The following is a 25,634-nucleotide window of genomic DNA, read 5'->3' as shown; positions in this document are numbered from 1 at the left end:
AACACAGTCCATTCCAAGGATTGTTGTGAGTATTACAGTGCATTCCACCCAAGGCAGTGGGATGGGGGACTGTGAAGCAAGACGAGATCTCTTTAATAAATTGCTGTGGCTCAGATTTATTTTTGAACTGGGTAGGTGTTGTAGGGAAATACATCTTTTTATAGACCAACCGTGTGGGAAGACACATTACCTGCCACGTGTTCCATGTATTTCTGAAAGAATTTTTTTTTAAAAACATCCTCTGTGTTAATTTGTCTATCTGTAACTCAGAGAGTGTACAAATGTAACCAGATGGACCCATCCGGGTCCATCTGGTTACATTTGTACGCTCTCTGAGTTAAATTGACACTGAGGATTTGGGGGTGTACATGGGGGAGATGATGAGTCATACCCTAGTGGGAGCTGTAAGGATGCTTGGAGATGTATTCAGGGCTCTGTGTGCAGAGGTATCTGTCTAGCAGCACTAGCAAAGCAATGTCCCAGTGATGCACATAGGTCAGTGGTTCTCAAAGTGTGGTCTGGGACCCCCCAGGCGGTCCCCCGCAAAATGAGGAACAGTTGAAACACTTTAACACTATTTTATACTATACTTAACACACTTTCCCTAATGGGGGCCCCTGGTTTCAGATAGGGTTAGTGGCCAATATCTTTGGGGGTCCTTGACATGAAAATGTTTGAGAACCACTGGAGTATGTTAATAGTGAAGGAACGGCATTGGCGCCTCAGATAAGAGAAACTGTATTGACCATAATTGGCCATTTTGCTCTTATGTCATACTCAAGCGGTGGGAAACCCCATCCCTCCTGAGAATGACGTAAGAGCAAAATGGCCACTGTGTGACTGCGGTCAATTCCAGTTGTAGCAGTGTTTTGTCTCGCTGCTGTTCACCCAGTAGGGGGTATTAATGGGTCTAAATAGACCGCCGAAGTCTGACGTCATTTACACATCCTTTGTTTGTCTACCTGGTTCGCAGTTTTCCACCCCCGTTCTGAATCCCATAGACGTATTTAATATCGCGTCAAATAAGAACTGTGTTCCAAAAATAAACAAATGACCACGGCGGGTTGACTCTTATGGATATGAAGCATCAACTGACGGTGAGAAAACGCTAATGTTACTTCCGCCAAATTAGTTACATTTTCGCCAGAAACAGACTGTATCAAATATAAGTGACTGACTATCATAAACTATACAGAACCTCCTCCCTGACAATAACGCCGACACGCGGTGTTTATTTTTGGACCACAATTCTTATATGAGACGATTCTAAGATGACCCAATGTTATTCTCCATAGAGAAATTACTTCCGCAAACCTGGGGATGAACGAGTGACGTCAGGACTTCGGTGCTCTATAGGTCTAAACTCTGCTCGTTGCGTGTGTGTGTGTGTGTGTGTGTGTGTGTGTGTGTGTGTGTGTGTGTGTGTGTGTGTGTGTGTGTGTGTGTGTGTGTGTGTGTGTGTGTGTGTGTGTGTGTGTGTGTGTGTGTGTGTGTGTGTGTGTGTTTGTGTGTGTGTCACTGTGTGTGTGACACTGTGTGTGTGTGTGCGTGTGCGTGTGCGTGTGTGCGTGGTGAACAGGGGAGATGGTACGTCAGGCCAGGGTACTGGCCCAGGCCACCTCTGACTTGGTCAACGCTATGAGATCAGATGCTGAGGCTGAGGTGGATGTTGACGGCTCTAAGAAGCTGTTGGCCGCAGCCAAACTGCTGGCCGATGCCACAGCCAGGATGGTGGAGGCTGCTAAGGTACATATATTTCTGATGTGTGCAAATTATGAAATCAGTCCTACGTGTATCCTGTCAGTAGCCTTGAGGTGTCTGTTATAAACCCCCCTGCAGTATTTGTTGTGTATTTCAGCTGGACATTTCGTTTCCAATTCCAATCTTTAGTGCTATATGTTGATTCCTGAGGAACCATAGAGTATTTTTTGTCAAATCAGTGCATTTTGAGTGTGGTTTTCAAAAGGTTTAGCTCCTCCTAAAACAGTATTTGGCTAAAAGTGACATACCGTTATCCCTGATGACACGCCTACTTTAAACTACAAAGTAGTGGATTTGTTAATAGCATGTAAAACAACCTACAGTATAGTGCTAGTGCATGTTTATTTGTAAGCTAACAACAATCAATGTACAGTATGAAGCTGATCAGAGACAGGCCATGAGTCATATAGATTGGGATATATGCACACTGCAATAACAAGCTCCTTCTCCAATTTGGAACCGACAGATTCTCCTTCAGAGGCCGGTTGGGTATTGATGGGTTCTATGTGAACCTGATTGTCTGTTCCTCTATTCACTTCAGACAAAATTGTACAATTCGTTCTATTCACATCATGGCCTGAAGAAACATTTCCCAATTTGTCTTTCCATTGACTTAACATTGATCCATGCCACAAGAACATTTTTGAAGTGCTGAAAAATTAACCCCAACTGATGGAAACCCGATTGCGGCATTAATGTACACAGTAGTCAATGGGGGTGTTCCATATTCGAGATAATGTGGCATAGAATCAGTGATTTTTTAATAAGCCTCTGGCACTGTCGACAAGTATAATTGACTAGGATATGATCAATGTGAAATATCAGGCAAGTGAAACGCTGCTTATGGCTTGTTAGATGCCTTTGATCTGTGACACATTAATCAGCACATCGCTGCCACTATCATGAGGAAATGGGAATCTGGCTCTGACGGTTTCCTTGGCAACTGTCATAGGGCAGACACACCTAAACGCATCTTTGCATTTATCGTACAATGTGAATCATCAACACTGTGTTCAAACTGAGAGAGCCTGAGGCTTCCTTCCACCGCTGAACTAGACCTGTGTGTGTGTGTGTGTGTGTGTGTGTGTGTGTGTGTGTGTGTGTGTGTGTGTGTGTGTGTGTGTGTGTGTGTGTGTGTGTGTGTGTGTGTGTGTGTGCGCGTGCGACTATTTTCTATATGAGACACGATGTGCAACCAAGTGTAGACCAGATCATTCATAACATTTAGAGCAGTATTTCCGGGTAGAATGTCTATGGATATCTACACAATATAAAATAAAGTCTCCAGAACATTAGCTACAGTATGTCTAGTACAAAATAATATACTTCTAATAATATCATAAGTGTCCTGTTCTCCCAGATATAATGTTAATGCATAATACTGTTCTAATGCGACGCTGCCGGCATTATCTACCCGGAATCTACCCGGTAATACTTGTTTGTTTGTGGTGATGTCATGATGACTTGGTCTATAAATCAGGCTTTGTGCATGTCTTCAGGGAGCAGCAGCCTACCCAGACAATGAGGACCAGCAGCAGAGGCTGAGGGAGGCAGCGGAGGGTCTGCGTGTGGCTACCAACGCTGCTGCCCAGAACGCTATCAAGAAGAAACTGGTTAACAGGCTGGAGGTGGGCTGCAAATTGGCGGTGCAACAGTTAACCCATTAAGACCTGAGGCCGATTCCACAAATGCCTTCTGAATTAGTAGTTCTCAAACTTTCGAGATTTTTCAAAAATGTTCAAAAATAGCAGATGTACAAGCTCGCAGAGCGGCACGAAGTGACGCACTGGGATCTGGAGATAGGCATAGCAATGTTTTGTTTTCTCTAGATCATTAGAAAGCCAGCTAAATAAACGTCAGACAAGTGTAAGCATTTGATTATTTTGGCAATAAAAATATGATTTATTTAGGATTATTTTGGCAATAGGATTATTTTGGCAATAAAAATATGATTTATTTTTCACAAAGTGGCAAAAGAAAAAGTCAATTAGACCTAATGGAGTATTGAGTTGTTTTTCTGTTAACTTTAAGCCCGGAACAGCGACTGTAAGCCTAGGTTGAAATGATTGCTTGAACGATTAAATTTACAATGCCTGGACAGTAATAGACAAATGTATTAATATTTGTTTTCATGAGCTTTATTGAAACGGCAAATGGATGATCATCTGCAATTATACAGTACACTAGTTTTTCACAGCTCATTAACATAGACAGGCATTGTACGGTCAATTCTAAAGCTGTAGCTATAATTATTTGCTGTATTTGAGATGGGAGCATATTTACTCCAAATGTAAATCCTTTATTAAACAACAAAAAAAAAGAAAAAGAAAAGTTGTACTGTTAACTGTCTGAACAAACCACATTTGGACCCAAAGGAGAGACAGAGTTGAATGAAGTTTCATACCAGCTCCAGAACCAACCCTGTCCTAACTAGTGATGGGGCCATATTAGCTCCAAATATAAACCTATGTAAAAAATACAAAAAAGTATTATGAGACAAGTTACCCAACATTCCTCAATGTGTTCTGTCTGAAATAACCACATTTGGGCCCAAAAGAGTGGCATACGTCTTCCTACAAGCACCAGAACCAAGCCTGTCATAGCTGGCATTACTTGTTTTTATATTGGCTCAGACACGGCCACACAGCAGCCACTGTGCTATTAAGCCTACCTACTGTATGACAGCCTTGGTACTGGAGCTGGTAGAAAACCCAAAGCCTCTCCTTTGGGTCCAAATATGATTATTTCAGACAGTTATGTCAGGTAACAGTTGTCTTATAAATACCAGTACAACTTTTTGTTAATTATAGTTTGGAGCAAACATTGGTCCATCACAATACAAACTTTCAAAGTCCCATTTGGTACAAAAAAGCATTACTAATTTTGTCACTTTGTTCAGAAAACATTTTTTTTTACATATAGATAACCACTGCTTTTACATAATATAACATTTGTTATTAATCAAAAAATATATATATTGAATCCTCCGACCGGAAGTCACATACTTACGCTCGTAAGCATGGAGGTGCTAAGTTGGCATACTGGCAGTGTGCACAAACATTTGTTGCTGATCAGTCCAGTGTTTTGCAAGATCAGCCCCAGACAGCCAGACACTTCGATAAATTTGAAATCTCTGGTGAAAGATAATTCAGCATTCATTTGTCCAAATTAGGCACGGTTAGCATATTCTTTCATGTTATTTGTCTTTGCTGTAGCAGAAGGCCACGGAACCCATTAGTGAATGAGCTAATTTAAGTGTAAAGGTCTGCATTAGCCCCTGGTATCAGTCTGACCCTAATGACTAGCCCTCCACATCTCTGTTCCACAACTCCTCGTATTCAATCTGCAGAGCACGTAGACTGCACATAACCCAAAGCCAAGACCTGGCTCGCTATCAGACGTATGTGCAGACGTTCATCTCCATCTGCTCTGTTGAGCCTAATGGTTATAGCCACGGTGCTAATGGCTTCCACCCATTGAGGATACACAGGAGATACCGGGGAATGAATCTGCAAGTGGAATAGAGAATTGCACGTGATGACGACGCTTATTGCAGACAACCGTGTGTCCTTTAAGAACCCCTAAATCTCTTCTTGTGGCGCAGAGGTTTCCTGTCGGGCCTTTATGTGGGTCTAGACGCCGCTCTTTTGTTTTGGAACACGCAGAATAAGTACTCTGTGTGTAGTTCCGCAAGAGATAGGAATGCCCTCTCCGTCACTCATCTCACTTCCAAGTGCGCTCTGCAGTCTTGTTTATTTTCCTCAGGACAAAGATATCATTGTTGTTCAGGCTCCCCCTCCCCTTGATGATTCCTCTACTCACCAAACAAGGAATGTCATCTCCTACTATTTTCTATCTTGCCAGACACTTCAAAGCTCTCTTGAATGAATATCAAATGAGGAGTTCTTTTTTATTTTCTTCTCCTTTAAACACTTTAACCCTTTCATCCCTATTTTGGGTATGATCTAGATTGGCTATTTTCGCTATAGACAGTGTCACACTTTTAGGCAACGAGGAATGATCCAATTCATGTCCTTCTTCTTAAAGCTGCAATCTGGCACTTTCTTTAACGAATCAAATGTTATTTTAACCAATCTGTATGGTAAATGTTAATACAATATAACTAGCACATCTGCAGTGGTTGGAGGTGGTCTCCCTACTCTTCCATTGCTAATTTTAGACCCTGGTGTCGGGTAGAACACCTACTGGTTGATATGTAATCATGCCTGAAGCTCATATGCACAATGTCTCCCCTGAACAAGCGGGATTGCCTCTTGCATGAGTAGTAGAAATGTTATCTCTGTCTCAGACTCGGGTTCGAATCCGTGGTAAGACGGATTGTAGCTTTAACAAACAACTGTCCGTCTGTGAACACTCTTAGCTTGATTAGAAGGGCTCTGTCTGAGTGCAGAACACATTTCAGCCATAACATTGAAGTAGAACAAGAGCCAATGCCATCCTTGTCTCTGCTATCACTCCCTGTCCTAATTTAGACCTAATGATTTCTATGGCACTCTTCTCAATAGATCGCTGCTAAGCAGGCAGCGGCTGCTGCAACTCAGACCATCGCAGCTGCTCAGAACGCTGCTGCCTCCAACAAAAACACTGCCTCCCACCAACAGCTAGTGCACAGCTGCAAGGTATGAAATCAGAATTGTGTGCCAATGTATTGTAATTGCTTGTTTTTGTCTGTGTATCTGTGTGCCTGTCAACATAATAATAAAATTAATGATAATGATAAACTTGATTTCTATAGCACCTGTGTTTTGCATTAAAAAAGAAAACAGATAACATTCTTAAGTAAAGCACATAATAAATCAGTAAGACAGGTAATTGGAAAACAATATGCCTTGAAATGGTGAGAAATAGTGCTATAGAAAGGCTAGGTTAAAAAGATTTGTTTCAACATAGACTACGCTCTCTAATCTTTTTAGGTAAGGTGTTCCATAATTTGGGAGCATAATTGAAGAAAGCTGCATCGTTTGGTTCAACATATACAATTCTGTATCATCAGCAAAGCTATGGAAGTCAACATTATGTTCTCTAATACTAGTAATCTAATGCTAATCTAATACTAAGTGGAAGCAAATATAGTGACGCAATATGCCTTAGGCTGCTCCCTTGTGCTGCACCAAAGGTTATGTCATATTTCTCTGACACTAATGATACATGCTGACCAACCCAGCTCTTGTGGCAATTTATGAGGATTTAATGTATGAATTGGATTGAATGCTTCACTTAAATGTAGAAGAACCTAAACAGATACCGTATTAGCATTAGTGCTAAATCTCAGATCACTCTTAGTGAGAGCATTTTCTGTGCAAAGATTAGCTCTGAAAAAAATTAGTTAAAAAATGTCTCTTGTTTGTGAAAGTTTACTTTTCTTACTTTCCGTTTCTTGCTTAGAAAGGGGAGGTTTGATTTGGCTTTGTAATTGCTTAGAACTCCACAGTCTAAATGGCTTCTTCAGTAGAGGTTTTATAACGTGATCAAAAGAACAGAAAGCTTATGCAGCGAACTCGTTTTCTGCAGCAGCATCTAAGAACTGCTTTTGGACCATGCACTCTTTTGCATCTGAAGCTATGTGAACAGTAATGATCAGAGACAGTAATATGAAACACTAAAACATCATCAATGGTTAACGCTTTTGACACTACCAAATCAATGATATTGCCCTGCTGAAGGGTGGCTTCAGTTACAGTATATGTTGAATATAATTCTAGCTCTTCAAGTAGATTCATGAATTCCATAGTCTTAGAGTCAGCATTGTTGTTAATGTGAATGTTAAATCATTCAAAGTCCTATTTGGTGATAATGAGAGCAGAGTCTGTACATTCAATAAAAAACTGGTTCAGCTTTAAGCACACAGGCATGCTATTCAAAGGATGAGAACTTTCCTATGTCTGCCTTTGAATTTGTACAGCTAAATATTTCTGAGTCGATAGTGGAAATTCCACATTTCACTGACTGCCTAAAATCCAGCTTATAATTAACTATAAGATCATTCCCGAAAAGGTTTGTTTGCTAGAGATCTAACATTGAACAGAGCTAGGTTTATTAACCTCTGTGTATAAAACAGTGCCTGACAGGGAATAGATATTTAGATAAGATTTGCAGTGTGATTTGCAGTGTGAGTTGAAGGCACCGTGTTTAGACTTTCGCTAACCACAACAAGAATGGAAAGGGTTAAAGGCACTGAAATAGGATCTCTTGGTGGTGATAAGGAGCCATCAGAATTTCGTCCAAGCTACTGCAGCAAGGACCCAGAAAATATCTGTTGTTGTGTTTTTAGCAGTGCTATCAGTAATCATGGTGCCACTAGCCTGAGGCTACGAGCTCAATCCATGGTCTTGAAGGGCGGACCCAAACACAGCCGCCCGGATTTGTGCGTGGCATCCTATTGCTTCACCAATCTATGTCCCCGCCTCCCCTCCCCTCCCCCCCTCGGCCTGTGCACGGAGCACGCTGACGTCACCAAATTTAGAGCGACGCCCCTCTGCACTCTGATTGGTTAGGAGATAACAAGGTCCAAGACCATCGTTCCTGCATGGCTCCCCCAGGCTTTTTTTCTTTTGTAACAAAAAAAAAAGCCTGGGTTTCCGAGGCTATGGTGCCACAGACTGGGGTGAGTTTCTGGGGAGTTACAGAGGAGGGACATGGGTGCAAATTTGAGGAAGGTGTTTAGGCCGTTTTGGGCATTGTGGCGATTCTGGCTTGGGTAGCACAGAGGGGTAGGTTGAGCAGCTTGGTGTGTAAGTTTGATGCCAGTTATTGCCAATTTATCTCAATGAATTTCTCCCCACACATTTCTGCGTTGCCACTGCTGTTGTACCCTACTGGCTCACCTGCCAGTGAAGAGCCATACTGTAGCTCCTCTGTCCTACTCCTTCTTTTCAACACCCCACTGACAGGTGCCGCCCTAGCCCGTAGGAGTACTTGTAGCGAGCGACATACAGTACTGTATATCATCCTCCCCACCCGGCTTCCCTCCCCTGAACATGTATAGATGTTCGACCAAACCGCTGCTTTGGCGTAGCCACAGTGCGTCATCATGGTCATTTATGGGTCTGACGCTGGTTTAGGTTACTGGGTCCTTTTAATAATCTTTCCACGTATATTACATAGCATAGTCGCCCACAATTGAATGTCAGGTGTTACCTCATGTTGCTTTTCCTGTGGTGAGGGGTCATCATGTTTGGTCTAGTGTCTGCATGGCCCTGGGGCTCCAGTTCTTTATCTCTGCTCACAATAGTTTTTTGCTTCCTTTTTGTTTTGCTTTTAACTATTCAACGGACACAGATGGCAAGACAGAAAAGGTGACAAGACACCTGCCACATTGCTACAAGACAGCGCACAAATCAATTATTGTACAATATTTATCACTTCCAAATAATTGTGGCATTTATTTGGTTTAATAGTTGTCCATGGCCTGAAATAAAAGATCCCACTTTGCCCAGGATTTGTAGTCAGAGAATGAAAGTAAGCTCTTCTATGATGTACATTTCACCCCCAGGTAAGTACCAGCGATGTGTGACTGCTTTCTTGCTTGCTGCTTGGAAATTCTTAATCAAGTATTTGTCCCCTCCAACCAACTCCTACCAAAATATAAAAAGAAACACATCCTGCCAATACTGTTGAGTTTTGGGGCAGGACCAAAAATATGAATGTTGTTTGCCAACCTTGTTCGGCTCACCATATTCTACATGTGTTTGTTCCTGTGCCAATAATTTGCGGTGGTCTCCATTTCGTGCGCACACAGATTCATTAACGGCTCAAAACTGTTCTGCAGTCGTAGTGTCGGTGTTGACTGTGGTCTCTGATTATTAACTGGTGTTGAGTGGGCAGATATCTTTGGTTGTTTCCTGCCAGGGGGCACTAGCATTACATTCAGTGGGCTCAGCTGGCTTCACTTGTGCTGCCTCACATCAACTATGTCTTGGGAAATGTATGGTAAAAATCTAAGGCTAGTTCCTTCTTTCTGAGCCTGCTGAGTTTCGCTGGGCTGCGGAAGCTTATAGATAGGAGACATCTGTAGTGTTTCGTGTTGTTCTAAACTCCATAGCTGAGTTTCAAGCACAGTTATCTTGTATAACATCTCATGGCAGAGACGGACGATTGAGGATTCAGATTATAGAGGAGCCATTTGTCCACAGGACGGTAGTTGTATAGATTCCGTCTGTCTGTGAATAAAATAACTTTAGAACATAAAGTAAGTGATAATGGTCTATGATCGGCTCAAAATATATATATATTTATATTTTGAAGCCGATCACTTAAAAAAATGATAGCGAAAATAGCAGATTTAAAACGCATCAATCTGGCAGATTAGCGACAAACTATTAAATACTGTAGGGCTTAAGTGGTTAATCAGACTATAATTTTTTTTTATAATGTTTTCGTGTTGATTCGTTGACATATTAAAAAATAAAACAAACTATAAAAAAAATCTATTACCGGTAAAAAAAAAAAAGTAATCGATACAATAATCGCTAAGAAAATGTGCGATAGTTGCAGCCCTAAACACAACACGCCGTGTTCGGCGGAGGGAGGGTTATCACTCCTACGGGCTGAGGAGGTGTCTGTCAGTGTTGAACGGGCCTCTTTACTGGCAGGTGTAACAGCAGTAGCAACACAGAAATGTCTGGGTAGAAATTAATTGGCATAACCACTAAGAAAAAAGAGGTACAAATAATAATGCATTTTCATTCAACTTGGTTGGAACGATCAAAATAAATCAAGATAAAACAAATGACATAATTGGTCATATAGAACAAGAAATCTTGGTGCGGTCAGGGTTTGCACCACCAGGTGTGTGTTTTAAAAGCAGAGTAGATGAATAAACATAGCACTAGAACCAGCATTAAGTATGATATACTGTACTACTGCATATATGGGTGTAGTAGACCTTATGATGTACGTATATACCTGAGTAAGAAAAGTCTGCAATCATATTATGATTGTAGACTTTCTGACGCAGGTAAATGTGATGATGTGGATCTTTTTTTAAATGACACAAGGCTCTATCTGTGTGCACGTGCAGGCAGTGGCAGATAGCATTCCCCAACTCGTCCAGGGCATGAGGAGCAGCCAGGCTCAACCCGAGGAGCTCGGTGCCCAGCTTGCCCTCATCATGGCCAGCCAGAGCTTCCTACAGGTGGCCACTCTCACTGGATTACAACCTTCACCTAACACCCTTTCTGTCACATGGCCAAAAGAAGATGTGTCCCTATAGTGCTTGTACAATTGCATAATGTTAGCAAACCTTTGAATTGCATGCCGGCAAGTGTGTGCTATGCTATGCATCTTTAACTGTCCTCTACCTCTGTTGGTACAGTACTGCTGCTGTAATGTTCCTGTTTCTGTCCCCCAGCCTGGCAGTAAGATGGTCACATCTGCTAAATCAGCAGTTCCTACAGTGGCTGACCAGGCTGCTGCTATGCAACTGGGCCAGTGTGCCAAGAACCTGGCTACCTGCCTGGCAGAACTCAGGACTGCCACCCAGAAGGTAAACTTATTATTTATTGGTGTAAGCTGTTTTTATTTCCTGGGTGAACTTGGAGACCTCCTGATCCCTGATCACACTGAGAACGATAGACACCAAGGGCAAAACATTGTGCATTGTCCCTTTTTTTAAATTCTGATTAGTAAAGGGGTTCCTCATCATGAGTAATGTGTTTGGTGCAGGCCCACGACGCCTGTGGTCCTCTGGAGATCGACTCAGCCCTCAAAACAGTCCAGACACTCAGATGTGAGCTTCAGGATGCCAAGATGTCTGTCATCGATGGCCAACTCAAGCCTCTTCCTGGGGAATCAGTCAGTACAATATTAATAGTTACAGTATAGTTCATTTGGTTGAAAAGTTGCAGACCTCAGTATGTTGAAATGATAGATGCTGTTCTTGTCCATATAGCTGGAGAAATGTGCTCAGGACCTTGGCAGTACTTCTAAGGCTGTGGGCTCCTCTATGGCCCAACTACTGACCTGCGCTGCACAAGGCAATGAACATTATACAGGTATGAAAACTGTAGTGTACTCAAAGAGCAGTTTCCATTAATTTAATGTATCCATTTGTACACTCTGAGAGTGTACAACTCAGAGTGTACAAATGTAGTGTATACAACCAAATGGATTTGGTTACATTTGTACACTCTGAGTTAACTATACTCAAAACTTTACTGTGTTCTTGAATGACTTATACAAGTATTGTTTGCAAGTCATTTTTTAGATAGAAAAATCTGCTTATTGTTAACAACAAGTTGGAAGTGGAGATGGCAGTCAGAGGAAATGCTGACAACCTGATTTAGCGGTGGTATTATTGTTACAGCCAAACGCAGAGCCCTGAGACTGGCCTGGCTGTTTTTACCGCCCTCAATTCCAGCTCAATTGATGCTCTCCAGGGAGGAGAGATGAAGACAGATTTGAATAGTGGGTTCTAACAATGAGGGCTCCCAGGCAGTGCTTCACGCTCGGGCCCAGGGTGCCACACACTACTCATTAATCTTATTTTCACTAGATTTAACTTTCCATCAGCAACCGGGTCCACTCATCTGGATAATGCAATTTAATGCAATTTGCTGCTTTTCCTCTTAGCTTTATGTATAGCTAATAAGTGAAAGCCAGCTCCCACATGGGAACACATGTGACTATATTAGCGCATTTGCATTAACAATGGAAGTGTTACAGATTGCCTTCATTATGGCATGGTTCACTAGTGTCCTGCTGATTTGCACATTACCAACACTATTCTAGTCAAGACTGAACTCATGCATACCATAATGTTTATATTAGTTAATCACAGGACTGCTGGTAAGAGCAGTTCATGAAATAAAATTTAGTTTATTCAGTTAGTACGTCATTGGCTAGAATAGAGCCAATAGAGATATTGTTCCACGATGTAAAACACAGGAGAATGTCGACGTCAGCCACTCTGAATGTCTGTCAGCCACCCTGCATTGTAGAGAAATCACTTGTGCTTGTTCAACTACATGCCTGCATATTGGTACGGTAGGTGTCGCTGCGAGAGAAACGGCACAGGCCTTGAGGACGTTGGCCCAGGCAGCCAGGGGCGTGGCAGCCAGCACCAAGGAGCCCCAGGCTGCAGCTGCAATGCTGGACTCAGCCCAGTGCGTCATGGACGGCTCTGCCATGCTCATCCATGAGGCTAATCAGGCTCTGGTTCACCCAGGGGATGCTGAGAGTCAGCAGAGACTGGCACAGGTAAGCCTAGTTACTGGTAATTTGGATAACTAAAAACAGTGGGTGCTTAGTTTTAACATCACAATGATCATGTCTGGCCCCTCTCTCTCCCCTACTGATTTGTAAGCATCTCTCCTCTCCATAACAATTATCCCCTCTTAGCAGTGCAATTTTCTCTCCTCCATCTCTCTTGCCTGGCAGTGCTGTCTCAAGAGAGCCACAGTAAAAAATGCTCATTTTCTGGCAGCCCTCTTGGAGATAAACATATTATTTGGCATGTGTCTGTGACAGCAGCATACATTTGTAACAAGGATTGTTGTGTGCCACTGTGGCCACAATTTACATTTGCACTGTTTTCACTCACTTGCTGTTGTGTTGTGGGACTGTCGTGCATTGTCAGAATGACTTATGGTAGCCCATTGAAGGAGCATTGTGCTGTGTTTCAGGTGGCCAAAGCGGTGTCCCACTCCCTGAATAATTGTGTGAACTGCCTGCCTGGCCAGAAGGATGTGGACATGGCTCTCAGGAGTATTGGAGAGGCTAGTAAGAAGCTGCTGGTTGACACGGTGAGATTTGCTGTTGCTTTGCACTGGGGAGTCCCTTTACATCTTTCATTATGGAGTGTTACAGGAGGATCCTTTATTATTCTTAACACAGAATTAGGCCATGTGTCCACCAGAGACCTTTAAAAATAACAGAGCTCTTTTTAGCACCAAGCGCCATCCTGTTGTCAAGTGGAGACGTTAGCCTTAGCATCAAGCATTCAGTTGCCCCATATATTTGCGAGATGAATAGTCTGTTGACACCACTCTGGTTTTGGTTTTGCCTCTGCTTCACTCCTATTGGTTGCTGAAGCTTTGATGAGCGCTGTGGTTGACAAAGTTTGAATTGTTTCAACTTGAGAACAGGTCAGCACTAAGCACTAAAATGGCAAGTTTATTTGTATAACATTTCAACAACAGGTCCTTTACACAAAACATTAAAATCCCTGTAAAGGAAATGATATTATGCGTTTCTAATCACATTATACATGTGAGAGTCATGGCTGAAAATTAAAAGATTTTGGGAACTATGTTTTACTGAATTGAAAAAATAAGACCACTTGAATATATTTTGAGTAATTTTTTGGGCAGGGTGGAAATCAGACCTGATGATGCACAATACCTACAGTCTTCAATACAAGTGATGTATATTTGCACTTTCCGATAACAACCTATCATTACACCTGGGAAAAACGAAATCCATATTATTAGGAGTCGGTGACAATGTAGTAGTCACAAGCAAAGATGAGGTTACCTTCTTTTTGGGTTGTATTTTGGACAAACCTTCTGGTAAAAAAAAGGGCATCAAAATGATCACGAAAGTCAATCAAAGAGCAATATTTCCTTGTTTATCAACAGGAGTGCTCTGAGGACTCTCGCCGGAGCCCTCATCCAGTGTCATTTTGACTATGCTTGCACCTCATGGTACACTAGCATCGCCAAGCCACCCACTGAAGACTGAAAACTGCAGACTTCCCAAAATAAGCTTGTGAGATTGCTTCTCAACTTGCACACCAGGTCTCACCTAACCCCAGACCACTTCATTGTGCTCAAGGTGTAAGAAAGAGTTTCCCAGCTCTCAATGGCTCTGGCTTTCAAGATACTCAAATGAACAGTTCCTGTCAAACTACTTCTCCAGACTAGGGGATGCTCATAGGTACTCCACCAGAGGGAGTTCCTCTGACCTCGTCCCCCCAAGTTCAAGTCGCTTAAGGGTAACAAATAACAGCCCTAAAAGTTTTAACTTCCCCATTAAGGTTTAAAGGCTGATCTAAAAAACATGGTTCCACAAACACAAATTGGACTTGGCTACGCTTGTTTATACAGCATTGCAACAACTGGCCCTTGAGCTACTTCATCATACTACAGTGTCGCAGGACAATAAAAGCCAATGTACAAGCTCACAAAACGCTTGCAGCTACTTTTGCTGTGTGACACCATCGTATGACAAAGCATAACACAAAACACAGCCACACAAAGCAAGTCAACATAGAGGAAAAAAGGCAGAGGGGGTAGTGAAAACAAACAGCCATTACAGTCAAGGTGTTACAAAAAAAAACTAGAACACATATATAAACACAAATGGGGTAGTGGTGGCCTAAAGGTTAGAGGAGCTCACTTGTTGCCGGAACGTTCCCCGGACCGACAGGAAAAACCTGGGAGGGAAAGTGAATGGCCACCACTCACCCCTTCCCCAACACCGCTGAAATGCCCTTGAGCAAGGCACTGAACCCCCAACTACTCCTGTGGAGCTACTCAGTGGCTAACAGTATAAACTGTGGTTGTACTGGCAGCTAGCAGGTTTTAATGTGTGCGTCTGTCTGTGTGTGTGTGTGTGTGTGTGTGTCTATGTCACTATGTGCAGGGTGCAGAAAATGAGCACGTGTGCCCAGTTACTACCCTGGGTAACTAAAGAATAAAAAACAAACACCAAATGAACACTATGACACAACACAACATAACACATAAAGACCCATAACATAATCTCCTAGCGCACTCCAATATTCAAATAACTAGGTAAACAACCTCAAAGTGCATCCTGGGGAATATGCAAATATAGTAAGCCTCGGTGGACACGCCCCCAGCATCCAAGGCAGAGAGAACAGACAGAATACTGCATGTATTTTCACTATTTCTGAAACCTAATTTTGTAATTGTAATTATTACATATCCTTACTGCTTTAAGAGCATTGAGACAAAGTGCAAAAGTAATACGTTAAAAAGGGACATTTGATTACAAAAAAGATATTAAAAGAGTTAATAGAATAGAAAATACCCATACATTAAAGCGACTTTGGGTACTAAGAAAAGCGCTAAATAAATTGTATGTATTATTAAATAATAATACATTAAAATAAAAGTAAGATTACAGTGCAGCACAATAAATGAAACAAAAGCCCCGATAAAAGGCAGTGGCATACAGAAAAGTCTTCAGCTTTGATTTAAAATGACTGAGAGTTGTGGCAGACCGGCAGTTTTTTGAGAGGTTGTTCCAGATTTCTGGTGCATAAAAACTGAATACTGCGTTTCCATATTCAGTTTTGACTCTTTGGGGACAGAAAGCAGACCTGTGGATGTTTCATAACGTAGTAAAAGATCAGACATGGATTTCAGTGCTATATAAACCAACAGTAGTACTTTGAAATAAATTATTTGGTAGACAGGAAGCCAGTGTAAAGATCTGAGAAGTGTAGTGATATGATCTACTTTATTGGTCTTGGTGAGGACTTGAGTACCAGCGTTATGAATCAGCTGCAGCTATCTGATCGATGTCTTTAGGGAGACCTGTAATGATACGTTTACACAGCAGTCAAGACTAAAGTGCCATTCACACTGAGCACTATAATTATAAAGATAACTATAACTATAACTAACGTTCACCATTGTATTTTGATTTATAGTTGGTGTGAACTCTGCCATCCACTTGACTTAGAACGATTTTTGAAACTATATTTTTATAGTTTTACTTATAGTTATAGTGCTCAGTGTGAATGGCAGCTTAAGAGTACTGAATATAAATGCATGTACACGTTTTTTCCAAATCCTGCTGAGACATAAGTCCTTTAATCCTTGATATTCTTAAATTGATAGGAGGCTGACATTGCAATCACAAATGTGACAAATGACACTATTTGTTGCAGAAACATGATTTTGTTTCAACCAATCTCCACCAAATTGGGTACACATGATCTTGGGAGTTATGTGACAATGAGTATCAAACAGCTTTATTATATCCGATACTGTTTGCTTGTAATTGGCTTCCAAATGTTAGTGGGAGGGGCTTTTTTTTTCCTGTTTGCAACGAAAAAGCAATATCATGAACGCAACATCCAATCAATCGCGAACTGGAATCGCATGTTGAGGGGCCTCTATAGAGTACACCTCCAAAGGCGCAAACGTGCTATAAATGCAATTATGCAAATAGTTGAACCATATGCCGTTGCAACGCTATTTCTCCCGCTCCGTCTTCGGGTCCTGATGGCTGCAACCATAGCTGAATGGGTAGAGTGCTCGCCTGGGAAGCAGAAGGTCCCAGGTTCAGGATGAAATAGGTCTAATTATTAATTTTAACCCATGACTTACACAACCCTGGGTAAGGCCACTCTGCCTGGTGGAGATATGCCCCTTTTTAGTCACCTTAATGAGGCTGTTGAAATTCAGGTCTTTGTCCATGATTACACCAACATTTTTGGATTTTTAATATTATAATACCGATTGAAGCTGAGCACATACTTTTAATCGTTCTTCCTTGGCTACAAAAACAATTACTTCAGTTTTTTCTTTGTTTAACTGAAGAAAATTCTGGCACATCCAGTCATTGATTTGTTCAATACACTTACTCATTGCTTGTATTGGACCATAGTCCGGTGATATGGTTATGTAAATGTGTGTGTGTCGTCTGCATAATTATGATAACGTATTTTGTGGTTTCCATAATCTGAGCCAAAAAAAAAAAAGGTAATGTCCCTGCTAGGGTTGTGCCAATAATGGAATTTTCATTATATGACGTATGATAATATCATAATAAATACTTTGACTTAACATGGGGTCATGACGTTAAGAATAATTGTTTTGGCATTTTCATTTACAAAGAATATGTAAATAAATAATTCTTGTTACTCCGATGACCAAATTATGTTTGAAAATGATGTTGGTATTTTTATATGCTTCCCTTAGATGTACATACGGTAGGTAACTGCATTGAAGAGAATATTCCAAATCAAATGTTGGTCACTGAAAATGCTGTAGTTATTATCCAGATAAAGTACAATATTATCTATATGGGAAAGAAAGGCAATCATTAGATACATTGTCGACACTGCCTATGTCACTGCCAGTCCAATATCAACGCACACTGAATTAACCTATGATCAAAACATTAGTCTGTGTGATGCTCTAAGTAAGTATTGCAGTACAGTATGGGTCTAGTTGTTGATCCAGTGTCTGTCTCCCTGTCTTTGAAGCTTCCCCCCTGCAGAAAGGCTTTCCAGGAGGCCCAGACAGATCTGAACCAGTCCGCAGCTGAGCTCAACCACTCAGCAGGAGAAGTGGTCCACTCCTCGCGAGGCACCAGCGGCCAGCTGGCCATGGCCTCTGGGAAGTTCAGCCAAGACTTTGATGAGTTTCTGGATGCCGGCATCGAGATGGCGGGCCACACTCAAGTAAGTTTCATCACACTCGCCAAATTCTTTTTTATCCATTGCCAGGCATGTTCATTTAATTTATATGGTGCCCGATTAAGCTCTACAGAGAGAGGGATGAAATCTAAAAGCTATGATTGACAAAATGATAGCTGATTAATCATTGGGTGGTTGGGAGAGTAAACATAGAACCCTGGGAACATACCAAGGATCGCTTATCTAGAATTTATGAGAATGTATCGTCAGCCTGTGATAGATGTCAACACGCTCCGACAGACTTCATGCAGATGTTTTGGCTTTGTCCATCCCTCCACAATTATTGGACAGACATTTTCATTTCTTTGTCAGAGATATTGGGGCAAACCATGTGGAACCATGTGCTATTGATGCATTGTTTGTTCAACAAAATGCTTCAAATCATGAACGCAGCATGCGATTTCCGTGAAAATTTACACGTACATTCCCACTAGGCTGAGGAAGAAATGCCACTTGAAAGTTTTCAAATCAGCCTCATAGTGGCGCTATAACAGGCCGTTTCGCGTTTTTACCTCTAACTACACCGATCTGAGTGAAACGTTGCACGCACACCCCCAAGAGGCCAAGGAAAAACCTTTGCCCTGCATTTTTCACATCTGCCTTTTAGAGCGCCACCAGGAGGCTGACTTTTGCTGTGGCTCAGGAGGTAGAGCAGGTCGTCCAATGATCCGTGGGTCGGCGGTTCGAATCCCGGCTCCTCCTGTCCACATGTCGAAGTGTCCTTGGGCAAGACACTGACCCCTACATTGCCTCCAATGATTCGGTTGGCGCTAGCTTGCCACCATTGGTGTGTGAATGTGGGAAAAGTGGGGTCGCTGGCGTCGACTGTTCGCCGCTCCACCTCCCAATGTCCCCCCCCCTGTATGAATGAATGAACCATTGTAAAGCGCTTTGAGCACTTGGAAAAGCGCTATAAAAAATGCAATTCATTATTTTGTAAAACATTTTTTTGCTATTACTCGTTCATATTCTGTCCAAAAATCACGCAAATTGGTACACAGTATCTCTATAGTCATGTGATCAACACGGATGTGTCCGATATTTCATATTCCATTCTAATTGGCTAACATTGGCTTCCAAAGTTTGCAGGATAGGTCCTTTTTGAACAAAATGCCTTAAATCAGGAATGCAGTGTGCGATTACCGTGAAATTTTGCACGCACATTCCCTCTAGGCCGAGGAAGAAATGCCACCCTTTTCACATTGGCCTGTTATAGCGCCACCAGCAGGTCTAATTTAGCAAAACACATTTTTGGAGAAAAATTCCTCAAATCGTGAATGCAGTGTCCGAATGCCGTGAAAGGCCTAAGAAGAAATGGCACCCCTTTCACATTGGCCAGGAGGCCACAATAACCTAACTGACCTGGCGGAGACCTGTGCTCCAAGGAGCACTTTTTGTAGTTTGTATCTTATTTCACTTTTGTCTTGTAAGGCCTGTACTTTGTGTTTTTCATTTGGGGCAATGCAATATGTTGTGGATATGTATGCAATGAATGCTTCTGTTAAAATCCAATAAACAAACGTAAAAAATAAATAAAATAAATAAAAAAAGAACCCAGGAAACATAGAACCCCGGTTACATAGGGATGACCTCGGTTTCCTGCATTTTTGTCACTTTGGCACCTGTGCTGTTTTGACTAATTTGCTAATTAGAGTGATTTTATGTAATTAATTTAGGCACGTGATTGTCCTCAAGAGCACTTGTGCATTCACATGTAATGAGATCTTTGACGATGTTCTTGTTCCGGTTATTTGGCTCATTAATTTGGAAAGATCGTCTGGGAGTGGAGTTGATCTACCATGACACACAGACCTTAATCAGGTTTATAGAGGCCTGCTGTGGGAGGAAGGAGGGGATAGGTGCGCCATGGTGGCGGGACACACATCAAAAGCACACACTCCCCACAATACCCCCACATCATTCCTAAACAACTGATGAATTGTTATATTTCCAATTACGTACATCTACAGACAATTTGACCATGTTTAACCATACTGCTAATTATCCAGCCTATCGTAGACAGCTGCATTATCTCTGTCCCTTTTGGCTGTGTGTGCAGAGCCAGGATGACCAGATCCAAGTCATTGGTAATCTGAAGAACATCTCTATGGCATCCAGTAAGCTGCTGCTGGCTGCCAAGTCTCTGTCTGTGGATCCTGGTGCAGCCAATGCCAAGAATCTGCTAGCTGTGGCTGCAAGGTGAGACAGCGTCGCAGATAGAAACCGTCACATAAGCCTCTTCAACAAACCGAAAGCCATTTGTGTTGAGCATGTCCTTATGTATGTGCTATATTGTGCTAGTAAACTGAAACTTATTTTTTTTCCCGTTCAGTTTTGAGTCTCTTGAGAGTCATTAAATATTCAATACTTAAATGTCATAAAACCTCTCTCTGCTGCCACTTCTATGCTGGAGGGAGAATCCCCCCCCCTCATCCCCTGGTGGAGAGAAGCCAGGCAGCCCGGTCCCGCAGGGCTTTGGGCCTGACTGAATTCTCTCTGTCTAATTAGGAAGATGGAAGCCTCGGCTGCAGCCTGCCTGTGCTCAGCAAGGCTGAACATAAACTCAACGCAGCCCCGGCACTCCTCTGCACTGTTAAGACTGTCACAGAGAGAGACGGAGAGAGAGGACGGCAATAGCCATAGTTTTGTGTAGCTGATATCTGTGTGTGCGTGTGCGTGTGCGTGTGCGTGTGCGTGTGCGTGTGCGTGTGCGTGTGCGTGTGCGTGTGCGTGGGTGGATGCGTGCGTGTTTGATAGGCACGTGTATGAGCAAAGGCAGGTTGTGTTTGCATGCAGAGAGAGATGTGAGAAAATAGCAATGTGATTGCCCCATGTGTTTCAGAGCGGTCACAGAGAGCATTAACCAGTTGATCACGCTGTGTACCCAGCAAGCAGCGGGACAGAAGGAGTGTGACAATGCCTTGAGGGAGCTAGAGGTAGCCGTCCCCACACACACACACACGCATGCACACACACACACACACACACACACACACACACACACACACACACACACACACACACACACACACACACACACACACACACACACACACACACACACACACACACACACACACACACACACACACACACACACATACACACAGCACTACTCCTCACCTCTTCAGGTCAGTCAATATCCCTGTTATCTGTAGTCTTTACAAACATGGATGTTCCCCTCCCTGAATTGATGTACTCACTGTTGCTATTCCTTCTCTGATTGATGTCGCCGTGGCATTCGAAAAGACATGCCCATTCATTTGTCCCCGTTGCCATTGGGGTTTCGTATCGACAATGTTTTCGCACACGGTGCAGTGCTCTCTGTCTCCATGGGAAATAATTAGCCAGTCATTTACTTCCGCTGAGCCCCAAGGCCCTTCAGCTCACGCCCCCATCTTCTTCCCATGGACTGACATTTATCACCGGCTCTCTGTTCTCTATCTCACCATCAGCAGAGAACACTGTCTGACTTTTTAATGGCCTTCGCTAACGCTGCCCTAATGACACTTGTGTTGCAGCAAGCATTTTTGACATTCAGTAGCCCTCTCTCACGCATGGCTGTCCAAATAAATGAAACTGAAGAAAGGAATCTGAAGAATACCATGAATCACAGCATAAAATTATGATTAAACCTGTAAATGAGAGGCATTTTACCATTTTAAGCCATTTAGACAGGGAAAGAATCTGTGTCATTTTTAGATTTATTTGGCTATTCAAAAATAGCAGATATACAAGCTCATAGCTCATCGCAAGCTATGAGCTTGTAGATCTGCTATTTTTTTTTTTTATCGTGAACATTTTTGAAAATCTTTGAAAATATATATTTTTTTAAAGCAAATTAAACTCAAATCTTTGATATATCTGCTATTGTTGAATAACCGAAGTATAAAATATGGATAAATTGGTTTCACAGATGCGTTTTGAATGGGTTAAATCTGAAATTAATAGTAATTTCATAATCCACTGTGGTGTGTCCATGGGGGTTTTAACGTTTCTACCTTCTCCCACCGCACCCAGGCTGTCAGAGGGCTCCTAGACAACCCCAACGAGCCTGTCAGCGAGCTGTCCTACTTCGACTGCATCGAGAGCGTCATGGAGAACTCAAAGGTACAGCAGGCTTTGGTCGCGTGTTGTCACTGTCAGGAATAGTTCATAATATACCTGTAATTAGCAGCAGAAGTTCTACTTCTTTCCCGTTTTCCTCACGTTTTCCCACTCGTCCTCAGGTCCTGGGAGAGTCGATGGCAGGGATTTCTCAGCACTGCAGGACAGGCGACGTACCGTCGTTCGGGGACAGTGTGGCCGTAGCCTCCAAAGCCCTGTGTGGGCTGACGGAGGCCGCAGGACAGGTGACTCACTATGACCTCCTCTCCTCTAGGGATGGGACGATAATCGTTATTATCGTTTATCGTGATAAAAAAATTGCAAATTCAGTACAATTTCCAAAAATGTTAACTATTTTTGGCGAACGTTCCCCCCAGAATTGGGATGCTGGGGGTTCAAGTGGTTAACAAAAGTACCATTTTAAGTTTTAAGCATATTTTGATTATCGCGATAATATCGCTAATGTCCTCCCTCTCTTCTCCTTATCAGCCTCATTACAGTACCTCTGCTCTTCTCCCATATCTGTTTATCCTTTTGTCTCAAGACTTGATGCATAACATACCTCTGTTCCCCAGCTTCTCCTCTTAAGGCAGGGAGGGAACTGGACTAACCCTTCCCTTCCTCTTGTCTTGTAGGCCTCATATCTGGTAGGTGTTTCTGATCCAAATAGCCAATCGGGTCATGAAGGGCTGGTTGACCCCATCCAGTTTGCACGGGCCAACCAGGCTATACAGATGGCTTGTCAGAACCTAGTGGACCCGGCCAGCAGTCCGTCACAGGTGAGATCAGTCCATCAGTGATGTTTGAACATTACATGGACATTTATACTGCAAAAAGACCCCTATAGGGGGCTATAATGTCTAGTGCTCTGTGACTTCTATCAAATGGCTTGTTAAGTTTGAATACCGTTAACGTCAGCCTAAAGGCATCAAGAGAAATTATTATATCTTGCCCAGCTGTTGTTCATGTCTTATTTATTATCCCAGCGCTTTATTTATTATTTTTCGATAACCGTATTGGCTCACAGAGGATTATCTCTTGTGTAGTATATTACGTTTTAACAGTTTGTCCACTACTTGTAACTCTTGTCTGTGTGCATTTGTTAGGTCCTGTCTTCAGCAACGATTGTAGCCAAGCATACCTCAGCCCTCTGTAATGCCTGCCGCCTGGCCTCCTCCAAAACCTCTAACCCTGTCGCTAGGAGACAGTTTGTCCAGTCAGCCAAAGAGGTGGCCAACACCACAGCCAACCTTGTCAAAACCATCAAGGTAAACCCCTATATGAATATACATCCATTTGCTTAACTACTAAAGGGATATACTTGGTCCACTCCTTTTTACCTCAACACCAAATCTCTTTGCCGAAAATAACCGACCTACAAGCTCACAATGCGTTACATTACAAGGCCCTGTGAGCTTGTAGATATGGTAATTTCGCCAAATTCTTTACAAACTTTGCTGAATGTTCGGCGCCTAGGGTTTATGTTAATTTCCGATGAATTGAGTACAAAGGACCCCAATGGAAACAAGCCTTACTGCTTTCTTGGGTTTAAAATCTGCCAGACCTTGTATTGAACTGTACTTCCCTGTTCTTGTCTTTGCAAACTGTTAATAAAGTATTCAATCAATCACATGTGGTTATAGTACATCGTAATAAAATATTCTGTGTCAATGACTTAAAGTGGTAACAGACATCCCTTGGCAACCTGCTTTCAGGCCTTAGATGGGGATTTCTCAGAGGAGAACAGAAACAGGTGCCGTGTAGCGACAAGCCCCCTCCTTCAAGCGGTGGAGAACCTGTCCACGTTTGCCAACAACCCTGAGTTTGCTAGCATTCCTGCACAGATAAGCAATGAGGTACGTACAGTACAGTGTGTGAGCATGTGCTGGGTTGTGTTTTGATGCATGGCCTCAAATTCAAATGTTCCTACGTTTTTGTATACACTGTCACATGCTTAGTGTTAATTTAACTCAGAGAGTGTAAAAATTTACCCATAAACATAACTGTACTGAGTATGTAGTATACAGTATAATTGATGGATACAATTAATGTTTTATTGAAAGCCTGGTGCACGTTACTAGATTTTTTTTTACTATATTAAATATTTGCTTGGTTCATTATTTTCTTTGTGAGAAATCTCAAAGCTGCTTCTCAAAGAGATTTCATGAATATATTTGGGATTGCTGCAGTCAGTCTCCTTGAAACAGTGGTTCAGATACCGTGCCAGCACCAGCAGTAGATTTACGGAAGCTGGGGGGGATTGGATTGATGTGCAATGTTCTACTCTTTTTCTTCTAAAGTCAAAAAAGGCTCATGGAGAAACCGGATGGATTTTTATTTTTACAATCTGAGCGGAACAGTCCTCATGTACTTCCAAAAGCTTTATGGCTATAATCTATCGGAGGGCAGTGTTTAACGGCGCTCTCTCTCAGTGCAGCTGCTCTAATCTTCAGCTTGTTAATCTAATTGTCGGGGGAAGGATTTGGCTCGGATCATAAAGGTGTTTCTCCCAGCATCTCTGTAAAGCTGCCTTTCGAACTGCACCTTTCCCAATAACAACACTGTTACACCTGTGTGGTTAGCATCTCTCGATTTTCTTGATTGACTGATTGATTGATTGATTGGCCATTGATTGATGTTTTTGTACAGAAATGCATATATTACATTGCATATTTGTACAGAAAAAGCATCTGTCAAAAGTATAAAATACTAAAAAGCTTGAGAGTTGTGGTCCTTTGAGTGTAATTGTGTGTGTAAAATGAGTACGATGTGTTGGTGGAGTATCAGAGACATACAGTTTTAATCAGTGGTGGTTTTGAATACAGGTGTGCCTTGACATTTTGATTTGCCCTTTGGTCTGCCTTGCGCACAAAGCATTTGAAAACTACAGCTTTATTGAGCCTTGACCCGAGCTGTTCATTTGCTGACATTGATCTGTACTTCTGCCCCCAACCAGGGCACAGCGGCCCAAGAGCCCATTGTGCGTTCAGCCTGGTCCATGCTGGACAGCTCCTCCCTCCTCCTGGAAACAGCACGCTTATTGGTCCTCAACCCTAAAGACCCGCCCACCTGGTCAATACTGGCCGGACATTCCCGGACCGTGTCCGACTCCATCAAGAGTCTCATCACGTCCATCAGGTAATCCGCTCTAGACCTGGCCACTGTGTAGAATTACTCAGAAGAAGTTTACGGGGGAAGTATATACAGCTTGGTTTCTTGAGCGTGGCGGTTTCGTTCTTTGCAAAGCTGTTCCGACTTAAGCGATAAATTGCCATGGTAATTTATGGCTGCTGAGATTCCCTCTGACTTTATAATAAAAAGCCAGTGAACACTGTAGAGCAGAGATAAAGAG

The 25,634-nt window shown here is 42.4% G+C and overlaps 1 protein-coding gene across 3 annotated transcripts in view; it reads left to right on the top strand.

The window, feature by feature from the left end:
• The window catches only part of tln2b (talin 2b), a 131,626-nt gene that overhangs the window by 81,314 nt on the left and 24,678 nt on the right, over positions 1 to 25,634 (top strand). For all 3 annotated transcript variants that reach the window (XM_080437393.1, XM_080437392.1, XM_080437394.1), the window contains exons 20-37: positions 1,580 to 1,746; positions 3,261 to 3,389; positions 6,288 to 6,401; positions 10,802 to 10,915; positions 11,132 to 11,266; positions 11,446 to 11,574; positions 11,672 to 11,774; positions 12,770 to 12,978; positions 13,404 to 13,523; positions 17,963 to 18,160; positions 20,235 to 20,374; positions 21,018 to 21,111; positions 22,196 to 22,285; positions 22,405 to 22,527; positions 22,918 to 23,061; positions 23,389 to 23,550; positions 23,998 to 24,138; positions 25,239 to 25,420. In XM_080437393.1, the coding sequence (XP_080293519.1) occupies positions 1,580 to 1,746; positions 3,261 to 3,389; positions 6,288 to 6,401; positions 10,802 to 10,915; positions 11,132 to 11,266; positions 11,446 to 11,574; positions 11,672 to 11,774; positions 12,770 to 12,978; positions 13,404 to 13,523; positions 17,963 to 18,160; positions 20,235 to 20,374; positions 21,018 to 21,111; positions 22,196 to 22,285; positions 22,405 to 22,527; positions 22,918 to 23,061; positions 23,389 to 23,550; positions 23,998 to 24,138; positions 25,239 to 25,420 (2,494 nt within the window). The remainder of the gene's footprint in view (positions 1 to 1,579; positions 1,747 to 3,260; positions 3,390 to 6,287; positions 6,402 to 10,801; positions 10,916 to 11,131; positions 11,267 to 11,445; positions 11,575 to 11,671; positions 11,775 to 12,769; positions 12,979 to 13,403; positions 13,524 to 17,962; positions 18,161 to 20,234; positions 20,375 to 21,017; positions 21,112 to 22,195; positions 22,286 to 22,404; positions 22,528 to 22,917; positions 23,062 to 23,388; positions 23,551 to 23,997; positions 24,139 to 25,238; positions 25,421 to 25,634) is intronic.

This window comes from Gymnoscopelus braueri, assembly GCF_963280865.1.
Source record: "Gymnoscopelus braueri genome assembly, chromosome: 9".
Classification (NCBI taxonomy): domain Eukaryota; kingdom Metazoa; phylum Chordata; class Actinopteri; order Myctophiformes; family Myctophidae; genus Gymnoscopelus; species Gymnoscopelus braueri.
This window is presented reverse-complemented; position numbering and strand designations above follow the sequence as displayed.